The following is a 20,029-nucleotide window of genomic DNA, read 5'->3' as shown; positions in this document are numbered from 1 at the left end:
GAAGTCGGTGTTTTTCTTGCACTATTATTGCAAAAATAAGTTTGATACAAAAAACCTGCATTTTCTTGAAGTATAGTGTTCATTACAAGGGCTATAAGTGCTTTTACCCACCAATTGGGAGAATATATATTTCTCGTCATGTCATCTTTGATGAGCCTAAACTACCATTCAAAAAATCTACTTTTCTATACAAAAAAATGACAGGGTTGAGGGGGAGCTTAGCACCTATCCAATTGGGATGTTGATGCCTTTAAAACCAATGCCAATAATGAGGAAAATATTCATCGGGTTAGCAACAACTCTCATGAAAATCATGACGGCATTAATATGCTTCTATGTTCGGGAGATTGAGATCGTGAAGATTAGTCTCATGACACTCAAGAAACTGTGGTCATGATCAAAATGAAGTTTCTGAAAATCGTGCTGAAAATAAATTACAACAACAAGAAAATTCTCAAGAACCATACACGCGATCAGAATGAGGATCTAGATATTTTACAAGATAACAACAAAATGTTGGTTTCTCAGGAGGAACCCGACAATGATCATAACATCCAAGCAAATATCAGCAATGAGAACCGTGTTATCACCCGGTCCATGCATGGGATTTTCAAACCAAATCTCAAGTATCTTGATCTGCATGATGTTGTCAATTATGTTCCTAAGAAACCTCGAAACATTAGGGTATTCATCCGAGGTGGAAGGCAACCATGCATGAAGAAATGAAGGCTCTTCTTGTCAATGCCACTTGGGACCTCATTTCCAACAGACCCAATGATAATGATGTAGGGTTGAAACGAGTGTAGTTGATGAGATACTTGAAAATCTCATTAGTTCTGCAAAAATGACTTTGAATTCTCCAAACGTTAAAAAAAAATCAATATAAAAACTCCGACTAAGAGGGGTCCCAAACCCAGTATAAAAAATCAATAATATAAGACAAATATTTAGCTGCCACTGGTAATTATAAAACAAATGCCCATCTTAACAACCTCAAAACCCGAGTGTTCCAATTTACACAGAGAACCTAAGATCAAAAACAAATGTCAGCATGCCAATTAGGTTAATGATTCCTTCAAATATATTAGGTAGCTCTTTTAGATCCTGATAATTTCTGATGCACAAGAGTTTCAATGTTTTGAAAATCTGCAAAACATTCTGAATGCATGAATAAATGAGAAGGTGCCCTTTCATGGTTATGGTTTTTGTTGTTTTCTGCCTATGATGTCTAACAGTGTTAATTGATCGCAAGACCCTTGTCAACTCCTGGCAGCCATGTAGTTAGAGGATAACAAGTTCCTCGAGATTGCATTCATCATCACACAAGATTGATCGAACATTCCTCAATTTTCAGCCACCATAGATCCCCCCAGTTATTTGTGCAAGAGCAAAAGATTCATTCCACAGGGCAAAGAGAAGTCACCAAAAAACAAGCAAAACATATGGGGTTAGAGGGGTATTCAGAATTAACATTTACAAGAGAAAATTTAAATGAAAAATGGTCATACTACCCTTGTAAAATAGTGCATTTCTCGAAATGCCTCACAATTTGCTGAAATCCTCTCTATGTCTAAAATTTTGATTCTCAACTTTTTTAAAATGTTTTTGCCTTTCTACAACAACGTTCACAAATCATTTTTGCGAATGTCCCAAAAATGTGCAAACTTTCTTTTACTAAAAAAAAACAATCACATAAGGGGCACAAACAAGAGGACATTCGCATGCAAAAATCATGACATTCTCAGATACGACCTTCGCAAATCATGTTAGTGAATGTCCTCAAAATATGTTAACCTACTTTTACTAAAATTGCATAAAGGAGACAGGGAGGAGGACGTTCGCAAATGTGTGATGACATTGAAAAAGCAAGTGTCTAGTTTCTTTTCTCTTGTATTCTCTTTTGATCACCTTAGTGAACTTTGATTGTTTACTCTTGGGATCCCTTGTTTCATCTCTCTATGAACATTGTCAGGTGTACTCCATAAGGAGTGATGGACAAGACAAAATGTTGGTTAACAACTAATTTATTGCTTCTGCAGTATAAAAAGAAATAAAAACGATCAAAACAACTGATTTGGATCAATCATTAACTGGATTAATATAAACTCTTCTTGAGGGAGAGGTAAGCATTTTTCAGATTATAGGCTCCTGTTGGAACCCGAATTACCCTATATCCATCCCTTAAATACCTCACCACTTTGTCATCACCTTTTAAATCAATTATACCCGAACGACGAACATAAGAACCGACAATGATGCTTATCCTTGCCCGCCTTACCTTCCCAGCGACTATCTCGTTGTCATCTGACATGATATTGATGGCAACCTCAAAACCACTATGGATTGCGCCCAAAAACTCATGTTCGAAGAAGAAGGAAGCTTCACAGTCGGACAGATTATTTGGAGAAATCTTGGGAAGCACAAATAGCAAGTAGCGACCCTCGTAGCTTCCAGGAATGCTACAATCCACCAATTTTTCTACAGTGGCCTGTTCGTTACAGGGAAGGAAAAAAGATGAAAAAAAAGCATGCATCCTTTAGTCAATAAGCACAATAACGATATGTTGAATAATTAGTTAATAAAAAAATGGCATGCTGAAAACCAACTAACCAACCAAATAATTTAAATGTAAGACCAGATTATCAGAAACTCTAGTTACATGTGAGAAACACATTTCCTTGGGAATTTGTTATAGAAACCACAAATCTAACGCTTTTAAAACTTGTGGGAAAATTCTAAGACACAGGAAACCTATTTTTCATTGAATGAACCTGGAGGGAAGGGGATCTAGGTGGCAGCTTATTTGGAGATGTTGGTTACTGCTGGCCTGGAAAATGGTGTGGCTTGAAAGAAATAGAAGAATTTTGAGGGATGAGAAGTCAGAAATCGCAGTAATTTATTTGAAGAATAGATGGGAAATGAGGAACTGGGCCATGTTGGGATGGCCTGACAAGGATATTAGCTGGAAGGGGTCCCCTAGGATTGGCTCTTGACAGTTCTTTCTTTGAGTGGATCTCTCCTTGGTCTCCGGTGTAGGGAATGACATCTCATCGTTCCTCACTTGCTGGTGGTCTTTTGCACCACTATTTGTATATTTTTTATATTTTAAAATGCAATTGTTGAAATAGTCTTTCCTTCAACAAGATGTAACCACATTCATACTCTTTTTTTTGTGTGTGTTTTGGTCCAAATGACTTCATAGATGTGAACTACATTTTCCTTTTGCAAACCGGTTGTAAAACCACCTGAGGAGATTAAAAAAAAAATCAGGGGAAGACGTTTTCCCCATTTGTGGAAACCGCCTTCCCCATTATCGACACGAGGGAGGTTGAGGATAAAACCTCACCCCCCCCCCCCCCCACCACCACCATGATCGTCGGGTGGGGTGAGAACCTTTCACCCCTCGATACATAGAGTGAGAGAGCGTGAGGAGAGAAAAAAATAACGAGAAAGAGGAAAAGAGAGGGGGAGAGGCTTATCGAAATCTGCCGCCAGCAATAGGTACATCGTCCTCTTCCCCTTCTTTCTTTTTTCGGTTGATCAGAGGGCTGGCAGCCAATCCAGCCGATAAGTAGTAGAGAAAAAAAAACAGAATGATACCGGCCTTGTTGCCGAGAGAGAGAGAGAGAGAGAGGGTCGGCTCTGGTTGTTGGCCCCTCTACTTCAAAAGAGGAAAAAAAAATCGAGAAGGGGCCGTGCCCCATCTGCCCCTTTTTTTTACTTAGAAAATCGACTTGGGTCAGTCTGGGTGCGACCCAGACCGAACCATGTAATATATATATATATATATATATATATATATATATATATATATATATATATATATATATATATATATATATATATATATATATATATATATATATATTCGGTCATACCAGACCGAACCAAACAGGTCCAGTTTGGATCTGGTCTAATCTAAACCAAATCAAATTTGAGTCCAGTTAGATCCACTCAGTCTGGACCAATCAAAATTGAACTGAATCTAGATAAATTTAGGTCTGAATCTATTCTAACAAATATAGATCCAGATCAGAACTAGATCTGGTTCGGATTAGTGTTGGATCCATATTAGAACTGAATTTGGTTTGAATCAGTGTTGGATTCAGATCAAAGTTAGATCTGGATCCAACTAGATGAATTAGTTTTGGATGCAGATCAAAACTGGGTCTGAATCTAGTTTAATATTTTTGGATCCAGATCAGAACTGGATCTGGATTCAGTTTGTGATTAGTTATGAATTTTGATAATTTAATTGAGTTTTTAAACCAAACCCAATTGGGTCGAGACTAGGTTCAGTAAACCTAGTACTCTAAATTCAAACCAAACATATTTTGACCTAGGATAAGTCATGTTAAATCATAAGAGTTGAAATAACCAAATTACCCCTAGGTATACCCAATATCCGGTTAAGTAAAATGGGTATAGCTTTGCATTCCAAATTCAGAATTGAGTGAGGTTTAGTGCATTGGAATTGTATCGTAGAGAAAAATCTCTTTGTCCTATGTTTTTGGACAAATCAGAGGCACAAAAGTCGAGGTCTGACGAGTCAACTCATGAGAGATATTTTGGTCATTTTGTCAAAATATAAAAGTATGTGTATTAATATGAACATGCTTGTATGATAATCAAATTATGTTTTAGAGCCTCTTAAGACTCGATTGTGACTAGAGTACAACATTCATATTCGAGGTAAGAGATATTATAAGTAATCTTAGTTGTGAACATATTGCGCTGCATGTTATAATTGATGTTGCATATTAGCATGAGTAGAAATGTAGCTCTTGAGTGTGAACATGATATGCATAAAATGATCATGCATGAAATTATTGCAATGAGATAATTATATGCACATGTTAGTCGAGATATGTCATGTATATTAGAAAAAAAATTGTGATAGCATATCTATATTATAATCTGCAAATAACATGCATTGTAATGAAATTGTGATTAGACTTGAGTCTTTTTAATCTAGTAATGCCACGTGAATTCTATATTGAGATTAACATGCATAACCCCTTAACTCTCAAAAATGACGAATTGTGTAAAAGGCTACCTGGTTCACGGCCAGAGTACAACCACCATGGAGAGTAGTTCGTCGGTGATTTAATTTAATAGAGACTCTACCTCATCGCATGCTTAGTATAATACAATGTGTGTGCCCTAATGTCATTTTGAAATTGAGAATGAGATCCATCGTAATTATTTCATGATATCACTCGTGGAAGAACGAGCGAAACACGAGCTTAAAAGTAAGGTTCAAAGTAATGTACTTAAAATATAACTTAGGCTTATATTCACATAGTATCTAGGACTCTAGACAACCATGGATAGTTGAAAATCATTATGATTAGGATGTAGTATGAATCATGTTGAGTTTGAGTTTGAGCCTGACCTCCTGACTAGCTACAGGTGGGGTTTCTCTTGTTGTTTCACTACAGTATCTAATGATCCGAGGATCACTGAGTGTATGATTCATAGTTTAGTTAACATTGTAGAATTGATGTGTTCTATGCAGGTTGCTACACCCATAGACGGATATGACCGGTATAGCCAACCTAGTGTTATTGTTTGGTGTATTTTATTGAGAGAGTTAAAGAGGAAAAATTAAAACATACAAACCTTGTGTGATGTGTCAAAAACTAAACTCATACCAAGGGCTTATAACACACGACAGTTTTAAGTTAAAGTTATTATTTGTTTATAAATATTCTTTATTGAGTTGTAGACTCATCAATGTATAATTACAATTATAGGTTTCAGACACACTAACGCAGGAAAGACTGTAATCGACTACTCCTACTTTGCAGTACTTATTTAATCATTATTTTCATATGTTATGAATAATGAACTTTATGAAGAAAATTGAATTATTAAAAAAAAAATTAACCATAGTTTTTCTATGTGAAGTTTGTATGCTTTCCCTCTACAAAGTAATAACAACTAGACTTGAACTCTTAAGGTCCCAGATCAAAGTGTTACATTGGTTTTCATCAGCTAAAATTCAACTTGTGCACAAGTTTTTTGGGTGGTGCAAAAAATGCATGGCTCTAAATGTATTGATTTTTTTAATAAAAATTATTTTTTTTATCGAAAAATATGAACGACTTTACAACTAAATTGAGCATGCCGAACTGATTTACAAGTTCAGATCCAGTCAAAACAACTTGCGCTGTGAGATATCAACTAGATTGTACCTACAATCGCCTGTATTATGTGTGTGTTTCATCTTGAATGGGCTTGAGAAAATCTCATTTTCGTTTACGTTTCTCTTTCTAACAAACTTTGTATAAAACATTAGGCAAGACAAGAATGTACCTCAAAGAGTCTCTTCCCCAAACTTTGACCAAGGCTTTGGCAACCGGCCAGCTCCAAGACTTGCAATGATCTCAAACTTTCAAGACCAGGAACGTCCACGAGACTTAGGCAGTCATTCATAGACAATTTCTTCAGATCTTGCAGGCTCGAAACATCTGAAATCGTCCGCATGGCATCACAACCTGAGGCCTCAAGGGTGATGACAGTGGAGGGAAGTTGGGGGAGAGATTGAAGACGCCAGCATTTCTTGACATTGAGGATCCTTAATTGGTTGAGGCCGCCTATGGAATTGGGAATCTCGATTAACGAACCACAACTGTCAAGGATGAGCTCTATCAGTGCTGTCAAATCCCCCAATCCTTCCGGCAAAGCAAAAAGTTGATAGCATCCTCCTAAGATGAGGGTTTCAAGGCAACTCAACTGACAAATGTTGTTGGGTAGTTCTTTAAGAGAGTCGCAACGTCTCATGTCCAAGAATTTCAGCTGCTTAAGAATCCCGATTGATTCATCAAGTTTTTCCAATTTCTCGCATCGAGTAAGCACCAACTTCACTAGGCATGGCATACGAGTGAAATCAGGAGATGCGGTCAGACCCAAACACCGAAAGAGATCCAGGACCTTCAATTTCTTGAAAACCTGCACAACATTTCATACGGTAAGAGAAGGTTGAATGCATGAACGAATGACGAGAAGAAGGGGCACTCCATGGTAATTGCTTTCGTTGTTTTGTGCTATTATGACTGACCGTGTTAGTCGATTGTAAGATTCTTTTCAACCGTTCGCAACCATTCAGCTGGACGACAGGAAGTTCCTCAGCAGGGCATTTATCATCACATAGCATTGACTCCATCCCACATCCTTCCGTTTGCAGCCATCTCAGATCCATTGGCAGTTGTACTGGTTCATTTTTGAAGTGGTAGTGGTCAATATGGAGCACCCTGAGCTTGTGCATTTCTGCAAATGCATCCCATTCGATCAATTGTCTTTCACGTTCTGACAGTCGGAGAACGATGCCTTGGATCTCGTCCTTCCCCCTTCCCTGTCAAAGAGACGGAGAAACACAATATTAGAATGATGTTAAAAGCAGCAACATGGAATGGGTTTCTCTCCAAGTCTCCAAATGTTAAATCAAATCAAGAAATAGCCAAAGTTACCCTTGACACAAGGAATAACTAAAAAGTGTTGAATATGGACTTGGTGCGACCATGACCTAAAACTACATTTGTATTCTTGAAAATCTGTCACAAAAATTGAGCATTCAACATTACCAATGCTGAATTTTAAATTGACTAAAATGTCATTTTGCTTAGATCGCACTATCTAACAAATAAAGAAAAAATCCGAAAGGTCTATTTTGCTTGCTGACAAAATTGAGGTGAAAGGTACATTTTCAGTTCAAGTAAAATGAAGTGGCAACACCATAGAATAAACAAAAATATCCTTGTTTTTAGACAGAGAATAGACAAAATATCCAAATTCCCTTGTACATCATGTGGTAACACAAAAGTTATAAAATCTCATAGCAATTCACACACATACAAAAAATGCAATTTCTTATTTAGATTCCAATCCAAGCATAGGGAGGTTCACTATATTTATAAGCAGTAGTCAAAACAAGGCTCGAAATGCATATATGCAGGACAATTTTTTTTTGTGAATTAATTAAACAACAGTTTGAATAAGTTGAAAAAACTCAACTAAACAAGAGCTTTAAGCCAGTTAATTGTGATTTCGTGTCCAAGACCTGCTGTTCCGCTTTGACAATGGCCAAGCTTAAAACCAGATTTGTTTCAAGATGCTAAGCTGATTCATTTATTGGCTTATGAGTCGGTTTATGGTTAACACTAGGGACGATCTTATAATAGTGATCAATATCTAAATACCATGACAGAAATTTGATGAAAAAAAAAATTAGAATATTACCTTAACATGCTTCAACACCTTTGACATATCATCCCTCTCCCATAGTCTGTTGTACATTCGAGGATCGTGTTTGCCTTCTTCTTGAACTATCCATCTTCCCATATCTCGAATTTGATCATGCATTCTGAACCTATCTTCGCCATCAATATTTACAAGACACCTGTCTTGGAGAGCTTTAATTGCATTGCCTGGAGAATACCCACAATCCTCCCACATGTAAGTTGCATACTCCATTTTTGATCCAATAAGAAAACATGCTATATCCAAAAATACACACTTTTGCTTAGGATCTAATCCTTCATAGCTTATTTTTAGCCTTTTGTGAATGTCCTCATGTTGATCCCTTTTCAATTTCTTCAACTCATTTTCCCATTCACTTTCAGTGCTTATATCAGCAAAGTGCTTCCCAAAAACCTTAAGAACTAATGGAAGTCCCCTTGAAACTTCTACTGTTTCGTTCGTCAACTCACGAAACTCTGTTCTCGGTGCGTCACTCCCGAATGCGTGGAAACAGAATAGTTGCAGTGACTGCTTCTCGTCCAATTCTTGGGGGTAATAAATTTCATTTTCCTTCAATCCATGCCTGAGTAGTACTGCCTTGTCTCTTGTAGTGACAATGATCTTGCTTCCTGGACCGAACCATTCCTCTCGCTTTGTTAATTTCCGGTCGGCTGTGAAAGCGTCAAGTTGGTCTATGTGATCAATGTCATCCAGAACTATGACGACTTTCCTCTGTCTCAATGTTCGTTTGATCATGTTAATTCCATCGACAACCATGTCAATTCGTACATCTTCCTTTTTTGAAACATCACGAATGAGCTGCTCTTGTAGTGACTGAAGACCGCTGGGCTGCTGTGTCCTTTCCCTAACATTTTGGATGAAGCTGAAGCCTTCAAATTCACTAAATAACTTGTCACAGACGGCCTTGGCAATGGTAGTTTTTCCAATTCCACCTAGCCCACAGATTCCGATCATAGAAACACCATCTGATTCTCTCTCCAACATCCTCATCACCTTGTTTATGCGACGATCAATCCCAATAAGCTGCATACTAAATGGAACCCTATTTACTAACTCAGAGACCCGTTTGTAAATGAGGGTGACAAGTTCTGCCTCGTTCCTGCAGTACCAGTCATTATTTTTCGGAGAGCATGTATGTAACTTCCTTTTTCTATTTCTTTTTCGAAGGAATGGAAAAGCATATGTAACAACTCGATGACAATAAAATAAATGGCACTGCTAATTACAAAATTAAGCTATATGAACCCAATTGTAATGCTATGAAATCTTTGTCAAGGGCTTATTTGATAACCTTGACCTCGACCGAAAGTAAGAAACAAGATCATGAGGCTTCTTTCTCTTAAAGAGAGAGAGAGAGAGACTGTTACTTTGCATCAGTCTTCAGGGAAAACCCAGAAATGCGGCCTATTGTTTCCAGGGCAGCTCTGCACTCCTCTGCCTTCTCCTCCAATTTGCCATTCTTCTGGTGCTTTGTCAGAGCAGCTTGAAACTTTCCGTTCTCCCTTTTAACATCATCAGGAGAGACATCGTAGAACACAGGAATGATCCACCTCTTCTCCTTATCGGTATTGTGAATCTCCACCATCTTGGCAGCCTCCAGTAGGCACCATTTTGACTCTGCATAATTCTCCGAGAAAACGGGCACAAAAATCTGGGATGCCTCCATGTATCTGAACAATTCGTCGATTCTTTCACCCTTTCGAAGGTCCTCACTATCTATGAAGGTATCTACGTCCAGCCGTTTCAGCTCTTTGTACAGATGGTTTGTGAAGCCATCGCGGGTGTCTGTGCCCCTAAAGCTCAAGAATACATCGAACTCAAAACCACTATGATTTGATGACGGTTTAGACGGCCCTACCTCTTCCTCCCCATCCTTCATCATTTTTGTGAAAAACGACTCATACAGGAGAGGACCAGGAATATAAAAATTGAATATATTAATGAAAGAGGAGAGAACTTGGCACACGCGTCTTCTACACACAAGTATTTATAACAAAATTACAAAGCCCCCACACGGTTTCTTTTCTAATAAGGATAGCTACAACTTATGATAGCACTTCCTGGATAAAGATGAAAAACGATTTCTTATAATATAATGATAAAAATAACCAACCAGTCAAATTTTAGAATTCTTAACAAGTTAAACTTCTGATAACAAATTTGAACTTGTGAATTAGAATTTTAAATAAGTCATTGCTCTTAACACTCTCCCTCAAACAACTCTCCCTCAAACAGATGCAAGAAGATTGCATACACTTAGTTTGTCCAGAAAATGAACAAAAGCTTCATTTTCTAACGCCTTGATGAAAATGTCTCTTATTTGATCTTGACTAGGAATATAACAAGTTTGAATAATGCCTTGTGCCAACTTTTCGTGCACCACAATATCAATATGTTTGGTGCGTTCATGATATATCATTATTTGCGACAATATGTAGAGCCACTTGATTATCACAAAATATAGTGACTGGCTGTGTGTGCACAACACATAGATCTTTCAATAATAATTTAAGTGAGACCACCTCACACACAACATTTGCCATGGCACGGTGTTCTGACTCAGCGAACGAATGAGAAATCATGGTTTATTTTTTCATTTTTCAAGAGATAGGAGTAGGACCCAATAATATGCAATACCCGCTTATGGAGCGTCATGTTTGTGGGTAGGCTGCCCAATCTGAGTCACAAAATACAGTAAAATAAAGAGAATTATTGCTTTGCAATAAAATATCTTGTTCAAGTTGTGACTTCAAGTACCGAACCACTCAAAGGGCAGCTTGAAAGTGTGGGAGTCTTGGTTGTTGCATGAACAAACTCAGTACTACAAATTGTATGTCCAATCGTGTGATACATAAATATATCAATCATCCAACTAGACAATGATAAGAAAGAAGATAATGTATAAGGTCCCCTTGTTCAAGACTTAGTCTTTGTTTTTGCTCCATGGGAAAAGAGGCGGGTTTGACACCATGAAGGCCCATCTCGCTTATAATATCCAAGGCATACTTATGTTGAGACAAATAGATTCACTTATCTGAGCGAGCAACCTCAATGCCCAAAAAATACTTTAAAGCTCTTAAGTCTTTCATGTGAAATAGTTGAGAGAGATGCAACTTCAACTTATCAATTTCTTCTGAATTGTTACCTGTGATGACTAGATCATCCACATATATTAAAACTGCCACAAAGACATGACATTTATCATAAGTAAAGAGTGAATGGTATGCATGAGACTGTTTAAACCTAAAGCTTTCAAGAGCATTAGAGAGTTTGTGATACCAATTTCGTGGTGACTGTTTCAAGCCGTACAGAGATTTCTATAACTCACACAAGATTCTCCCCCTGTGGAGCATATCCCAGAGAGATTTCCATATATACAATATCATGTAAGTCTCCATGCAAAAACACATTTTGAACATCCATTTGGCAAAGCACCCATTTGTGAGCAACTACAACTGTTAGTAAGGTTTTTACCGTGACTATTTTTGCAACGGGAGCAAAAGTCTCATTATAGTCAAGACCCACTTGTTGTGAGTATCCTTTAGCAACCAACCATGCCTTATACCGTTTGATCGACCCATCAGAATTATGTTTTGCTTTATATACCCACTTACAACTAATAAGTTCCACGTTATTTGGTAAAGTAGTGATGGTCCAAGTATTATTCTCTTGCAAAACACATATTTTTGAGTGCATACTTTATATTGAACCGCTTCTTCAAAAGTGTCACGTTCATGAGTAGAAGCAAGAGAGGCTAGGAAGGATGAATGTTTACTTGAAAATTTTTTGAACGAGACAAACATTGATAATGGAAAGCGAGTACTTAACTTGGACCATTGTGTTAAAGACGTGTTCAGGCTTGGTGAAAAAAACAATGAGCAATAGAATTCCTGTAGATTGGGTTTTCTTGGTCGAGATGACCTTCTAAGACCACTCTCAAAAGAAGGTATGGGGGACACAGGTTCAATGCTATTAGGATTTTCATGTATGGTTTCAGGTTGAGGCTCTATAGAAGGGCTTGGAGTTTCATAGGTAGACTCTTCAGGTACTGTATCCGGTAACGAATGTGACATGGTAATGGTTTTTGGCATGATCTATAGGCTTAGGCAATACAGTTTCATCCTCCTTTTCTTCAAAAGATTTATAAGGAAATATGTTCTCATAAAAAATCACATCTCGACTGGTAAAACTTTGATAAATTTCTAAGTTATACACTTTATATGCCTTTTGCACTTCTGAGTATCCAAGAAACACACAACGTCAGTCTCTTGAGTCAAATTTACTTTTATGTTGGTCGGTGTTAGTGGCAAAGCATAAAGAACCAAAAACATGAAGATGTTTATAATTTGGTCTTTTATTTTATTTTTTTTCATAAGGTCTTTTTCCCTTAAGTTTAGGTGTCAGTGTTCGATTGATTAGATAGGCTACAGTGAGAACACACTCACCCCAAAAATGTATAGGCAAATTTGACTGAAACCGAAGAGCCCGGGCCACTTCAAGAAGATGTCGATGTTTACGTTCAACTACCCCATTCTGTTGTGGAGTGTAAACACAACTATGTTGGTGTACTACACCATTATTTTTGAAAAAACCTTGAATCTTATTAAAAAAAATCAGACCCATTATCAAAATGAAGGACCTTAATTTGTTTACAAAATTGGGTCTTGATATGGCTACAAAAATCTTTGATAAGAGCAAAAGTTTCATACTTGTGTCTCATAAGAAAAACCCAGGTGGTTATGGTGAAATCGTCCATTATGCTTAAAAAATAGTGTGCACCAGATATGGCAGACTTCAAATAGGGTCTCCATATGTCACAATGAATCATGTCAAAAGTAGTTTCTGTATTAATCTCACTTAAGAAAAACTTCAATCTGGTTTGTTTAGCTTTATGATAGCTTAAAACATTTTTCTTTGAAGTGACTGACTCCATTGAAATAGCTACACACGAGTCAGTTTTGACAGTTATTTCTGAACTTCTAAAATCGGTTTGTTGATTCTTGTCTGACTCCATTTGATGGTTCACAGTTGGTGGTATTGCCCTATGGCACGGCTAAGGCTGAACTCGACTGACTATTAATCGACATCGAGATCCTTGCTCCACGTTGTTTTTCCTCTTGGAGCACCAGTGCATATACTTTAGTCACATTGGGTAGGGGTTCAAGCAGGAGGATTTGTCCTCTAATAGCATTATAGGAATCGTTTAACGCCATCAGGAATTGAATAACCCTTTTCCTTTGTTTTTTATCAGAAAACATTTTCATTGAGCCATATTTGCACGTTGGTACTTGAGAATATGAACTGAGTTTGTCCCATAAAGATTTTATTTTGGTAAAATAAGTGGCAACTGACATTGTTTCTTGTTACGGGCGACAAATAAAACTTTGGATCTGATAGATCTGCAGTGCCAGGCTTTGAGTGTATCTTTTCTGTAGATCCCTCCACACCTCATGGGCAGTGGAGAAATAAATAATATTGTAAGCCATATCCTTACTTACCAAATTTAAAATCCAGGATAATATCATGTTATTGCAACGAAACCAACACAGGTGATCAATCGTTCCTACTTCAAGTTCGGTGATAGAACCATAAAAAAAATGAGTTTATTTTTTACACTAAGAGCCATCACCATGGCTCTGCTCCAAGTACCATAGTTATCTCCGGTCAACTGTTGTAAAACCAAGACGTTGTCGTGATTATCAGAATGATGAATAAAGAAGGGATTAGAAGTATCCTAACTTGATTTTGTCTTGAGGGACATATCCTTCAAACTTCCTTCTTCTTGCGTCATTGATGCGATGACAACCTCAGCCTTAGTGATGTCGCTCTGATACCATGTGAAAAATGACTCACATAGGGAAGAGGAGTAGGAATATAGAAATTGAATCAAAGAGTGCATCTCATCCTTTGTAGCATCTAATCACTTTGTATTATCTTTTGCTTCAATGAGCTCTTAATAAGTGTATAAATCTTCAAAACTAACTTAAAGTGCACAAGCAACTACATCATTTTCTCTATAGAGAATAGGTGATTGAATTTTAAATTTTGATCTATCTTTTGCAATCGAATATGAAGGCACCTCTTGATGTAAAACATCATCTTGTGAGTTTTATTGTGAAGGTTCTTCCCTAGAGGGATTTAAAATCTCCCATGATACACCAAGATTCATGAGACAAAGAACCAATCTTATTTAATTCAATCTAGAAATCTTTCTTCCGATAGTTTCTTACCAGCCTATATACAATTATGAACGTCAACTAAAATTGATTATGCTAAGTAGTGAAAAGGATGGTGATGGAATGGTTCCAATCTCATTAATGTCACCTATTTAATCTGAGTTCTAACAAAGCATAATGCCATCAGAGGATCCTAGTGACAATTTGTAACAAAAATTGCAATCCTTCTATATCCAATTGACTAAAGAAGATTCAATTTCTTGAAGCTTCGTTTCAACAATAAAAAGAACATCAAAATTTTCTTTCTTTCACAAATTACCAAGGAATAATTGACGATCCTTGGAAATGAGTCCTCCAATATTTGAAACCCCAAGTTTAATTTTGATTTTGAAGAGATTCTCATGGACCGTTGATTAGGTCCAATATGAGTAGCTTCATGTTTTGTAAGAAGGGATAGGCTTATAAGCTTTCGCTTAAGTTTGCTAAGGCAAGTGCTCATATTAGCTTTGAAGGTAGAATCCCACGCTTGAATCTTAGAGTGCATGAGCTCTAAAATAACTAATATGTCCTACTCATTGAGGTAGACATCAAGCTTGTTTACAGCCTCAAGAATTGAAATCCCCATGGTATTGGATTCCAAAGAAGAGTTAGGAGCAGAAGGTCGAACAATGTCTCTCGACAAAGAAGGGGGAAATTGGGGTGAAGCAGCTATACAGAGTTCAAATGGGATAGGAAAAAGGGATGGACAAGGCATGCTTGATGTTGAGGAAGAGGATGAAAGCAAGAGGAAAGGGGAGGAGAAGATAGGACCTTGTTGAGATGGAACAGGAGAAGAGTGGAATGGAGGGGGCAAGGGCATGCTTGAAATTTGAAAAGAAATAAAGAAAAAGGATGGCCAAAGGGACTGTTAGTGGAAATAAGTATGCAAAATGATGGGTGATATAATGGTCCAAAAGAGAGCATCGATGTTAGAAATGATGCAAGCTAATTAACGCCAGCAGGGAAAAAGAGAGAGTTTTAAAAGAAAGGGATGATTGCATTAGGAACCATTAATCGCATAGGGTGAAACCATAGGAGAAAGCAGTAATTGGGAACCAAAGATGACATTGTTTTGCAATGTTGTATGTGCATTGAGAGCTAAACTGATCTCTTGGTGAGACAGCCATTCACTAAAGAGGGATGACCAAATTTCAACCATTGTTTAACTTGCCAACATTGCATAGATTTATAGAAGGAAGATGGGTTGAATGGAACTTCTGCAGACTACAATGATAAATTGGAAGCCACCAAGAACCAACTTTGACTTGACCTAATGCATGAGGATTCAAATCCACAACCTGCTCAGGATGGGAGACAACTGAAGAATGTGTAGGACATGCTTTTTTCCTCTAATGCTTAGGCATAATCACATTTTAATTTGGGTTATTTTTTCCCTTGAACATCTACAAAGCAAAAGATCCTTCATTTAAAATTGAGGCCAAGCATTTTTCATACCAGCAACCAATGTTTCTACTATTGGTGTTAACAAACTTTCTTAATAAGATGAGTTCAAAAGGTCACCTTGTCAAGGAGGTTAAAGGATTATGCCCACCTTGTCAATCAAGGAAAGAATCAATCCAAGGAACCTGTTATGGAAGGAAACTAGAGCTTCATAGCTAAAGGAAAGAATGAATCTGCTAAGCAAACTAAGGTAGAAAATTAGAGTCTACTTGAGTAGTCATCTAAGGTAAAAAATTAGAGCTCATCTGAGAAAACAAAAAGTGCAAATAAGAAAATAGAGTGAAAATGTCAATACTATCACGCCTTCAAAAAATGCTCAAGATAAGGAAATGAAGGACACAACTAAGGCAACATCAGATAGCGTCAATGCTGGCAGGGATAAGGAGGATAATATGGCCATTTAGAGAATGTCGATAAATAGGGATTTTTATTCCTTTATGTAAAATTCTTAATGATTGTTTTTTTATGACATAAGTTGTATAAGAGTTCTGAATATCTTGTTAAATAACAGACTCGGAGAGAGAGAGAGAGAAAGAGAGAGAGAGAGAGTTTATTGGTCATGAACTTAGGTCACAAGGACTGAACCACTTCAAGGCTTCATGCATTCATTTTTTTTTCTTCCTTGCTTTATTTATGGTATCTGAGCTCAACTATGTGTGAGGATTAGCCATTTTTTTTCACCTCTCATGTTCTATTATCATGGCTTCTTCTTCCACCGCCCCAAGCACCTCACTATTCTCTTATCCAACAACCCTAAATGTTTCACATTTTGTGATACTAAAATTTAACCATTACAACTTCTTGTTATGAAAAACACATGTACTAGCACTTGTGGAAAGCCAGGACTTACAAGGATTCCTCACTAGAGACACACCCAAGCCTAAAGTCTCCATTAAGCAGTTTGCTCAAGGCAATGTCAAAGTTTTAGAGGCACTGAATCTCTCTTACCAAGAATGGCGCAAATCTGACCATCTCCTCAAAGGTTGGATCACATGGACTCTTTGAGAGTGTCCTCGACTTAGAGATATCAATGGAGATTTGGATAGCTCTCATTGACGCTTTCTCTCAAGACTACTAGGAGAGAGAATTTCACTTAGTGCAACAAATAACCTCTCTAGAAAAAGGTAATGATTAGGGGTTATGTTATGACCTTGTGGCCATCAAAAAGCCTATCAAGGACAAAGCCAAAGTCTTTTGGTTGCTTGATGGACTCAAGCAAGGATACAAATCCTTTGTCACATATATATTTAAGCCTCTTGCACCTTCATATACAAAAATAGTGTTGCTTCTCTAAAAACATGAGCCTAAGAACAATATCCAAGAAAACTATAATCCTCAACAAGTGGCCTTCTATGCTCAACAAAATGTCCCTAAAAAAGAGAATATTAGACAATTAATAACAAGGAATGTGAAATTGAACCAAAAGACAATACCCATGACAATAAAAAAGGGTCAAGATGCAAACCAACAATGTCCTAATGTCCCAATGTCCAAACCCAAGGGAACTCTAGAGGTACTAAATAAAAAAACAAGTATGAGATGTTGTATACCAAATTCGTAACAAGAAGAATCATTTGACCATAAATTATTTCAACCTCTTCAACTACACCTTTTAGTCCGAAGATGTTCCTCAAGCTCTTGTTGCCTTAACCATAGCCAATAGCCAAGACTCAGAGTGGTTCCTTCACATTGATAGGTAACATTGGTAAGTTATTTAATCTCAAAGAATATATTGGTCATAACTCATTATGGTAGAGAATGGAGAAAAAATTAACATTTCTCATATTGGTGGAGCCAAATTCAATTCCAAAATGTCATCCATCACTCTAAGAAATGTTATATATGTCCCAAAAAATAAAAAAATATTTAGTATGTTACCGTCCCAAACCTGAATTCTTTTTATTGCAGCCTCCATTTTCAAACCAAATCTCAGGTATCTTGATCTGCATGATGTTGTCAATTATGTTACTAAAGAACCTCAAAACATTAGGGTATTCATCCAAGGTGGAAGTCAGCCATGCATGAAGAAATGGAGGCTCTTCTTGCCAATGCCACTTGAGACCTCATTCTGAAGAGACTCAATGATAATGATGTAGGGTTGAAATGAGTGTTTAAAGTCAAGTTGAGGAGTGATAAAGATCACAAACAAGAAGTGTAGGCATGTTATTTTGGAAGAGCCTAAAGAGTCCGACCCAAACACGGTATTCTCAAAGTTGTAGACGTGAAACAGAACTCTATTTTATCATAAAAACTCTGTGATACAGGACCTATTGGAAATCTGGACAGCAAATTGGCAGAATCTAGCAGAACAGGTCAAAGGATAGCCAGACCAGAGTGAATGATTAGAGCAAGCAAAGTTAGGGGCATTCAGGTATTGGCAGGGTTAAGAGGTAATTGGATCATCAGAGTTAGTCCAAGCATAGACAGGTCAGCTAAGCAGTACAGTTGGTATCCATTAGCTCAGTAATGGACAGGCAGTTTCAGCAAACGTCTAAAGAATGACACCAGTGAAGTTTGATTCAAGAGCCGCCCGAACAGCTGGAAGGCACTTTAAGTCAAGCTATAAATAGTGGACGTCTTTTGTAATTCATCATCGAGATATTTTTCTGGAAGTCAGTTTGAAAGTTGTAATATGAAGTTTTTTAAATAAAAATTGTTTTTGGCTCCACTTGTGGAGAAGGCCTCGCAAGAGGATTCGGCTTCCTAAGTTCGTCAGTGAGCTAGGAAGACTTCACGTCATCATTCTCTTTTCAATCCAGTTCTTCTTCTCATGGACTTCAGCACAACTCTGTTATGAGCATCAGAATAAAGACGTTGAGCGGAATCTCGGTTCAGCAATCCGCCGATTTACTAAAAACGCTTTCGATGAAATAAGAGCTTTAACTAGTTCTTAATCATCGCGTCGCCTAATTCAGCTAAGTGCATTTACTTGAATTGAATCAGTGAAATCTGTTGCAATGGCAAATCAAGTTCCCTCTTTCAGATTAGCTCATAAGGAGATACATAGGCCAGAAGTAGCTCGTTGACGCAGCGTGCAGCTGGAGTACCTAGGCGAAGTCTGCAAAATGTTGCCAGTGTTTAAGAGCCAACGCTCTCACACTGAACTCCAGATTTCAGTTAAGTGCATAGACATTCTTGTTGTCTTTAATTCTTAATCCTCTGGATTTTCAGCACTGCGACTTGCACAAATCAGAAGGACAATCCAATTAGCTCAGCGTTTGGCCAATTTGTGTGCAACAGTGGAGCATTCAGCCTCTCCAGAAGCAACACAATTATTAGATCATTGTCCGACCTGCGTGTGCATCACTGAGCCAAAGGCGCCTGCGTGCGCTGACACTGTGACTCTTGCGTGTGGCCTTTCAGCCTGCGCCTGTGTGCACCGAGCAATAAAATGTTTTTTTGTGCCTGCGTGCACACTGGAATCTTGTTAGGCGGTAGAAATCCTGGACATGCCCTATCATTTGAGATTATAAAAAACAATAATCTGGATAGATCTTTCTAAAACTCTCACCTCTCTAGAATTCTCTGTATATTATCGGTAATCCATGTGCTGTGTAACTCTAGAATTCTCTTTGAATTATCAGTTTATATGATCATCATTATCATAAACGATAGTCCATGTGTTGTTAGCATTATCAAATTTTATGTACTCTTACATTAAGCTATATATATCATTGCTCGGTCTCTCAGAAATCATGAGAGAGAAATTTGAGCTTTTCAATCTTCTGCATCTCTTTATGGTATCAAAGACATCCATCTCTAATGAGCTTTCAATGGCCATTCCATCATCTCTCTCATCCTCCATGACCCAATGGAATGCCATCGCCAGCCTAGTCTAGGTAAAGTTAAACCGAGACAACTATCTATTGTGGAGATCATAACTTGAATATGTTATGATAAGTCAGGATCTCCTCAAGTTTGTTGATGGATCCTGTCCCCCAACCAGTTCCCTTCACTGCCGAAGGAGGTAAGATCGAAAATCCGAATTATCCTATTTGGATTTGTTCTGACCAGTTGGCTCTAAGTTAGATCAAAGAAACTGTCTCTGAAGTTGTTCTCGAGCAAATCATAAGAACAAAAATGGCCCGTGA

The 20,029-nt window shown here is 37.6% G+C and overlaps 1 protein-coding gene across 1 annotated transcript; it reads right to left on the bottom strand.

Annotated features, from left to right (window-relative positions):
- Positions 1 to 1,397: 1,397 nt before the first annotated feature.
- LOC149827214 (disease resistance protein Roq1-like) lies at positions 1,398 to 10,144 on the bottom strand. The gene is made up of 5 exons (XM_090018467.1): positions 9,630 to 10,144; positions 8,242 to 9,361; positions 7,064 to 7,357; positions 6,319 to 6,954; positions 1,398 to 2,488 (listed from the first exon to the last, which is right to left on the bottom strand). The coding sequence occupies exons 1-5, from the start codon at positions 10,142 to 10,144 to the stop codon at positions 2,096 to 2,098; spliced, it is 2,958 nt and encodes a 985-aa protein (XP_089874593.1). The 3' UTR covers positions 1,398 to 2,095.
- Between the last annotated feature and the right edge of the window lie 9,885 nt (positions 10,145 to 20,029).

The sequence above is a fragment of the Nuphar pumila genome, chromosome 10 (genome assembly GCF_984573655.1).
Source record: "Nuphar pumila chromosome 10, dmNupPumi1.hap1.1, whole genome shotgun sequence".
In the NCBI taxonomy this organism is placed as follows: Eukaryota; Viridiplantae; Streptophyta; class Magnoliopsida; order Nymphaeales; family Nymphaeaceae; genus Nuphar; species Nuphar pumila.
The sequence above is the reverse complement of the archived record's forward strand: the minus strand, read 5'-3'. Positions and strand labels throughout refer to the sequence as shown.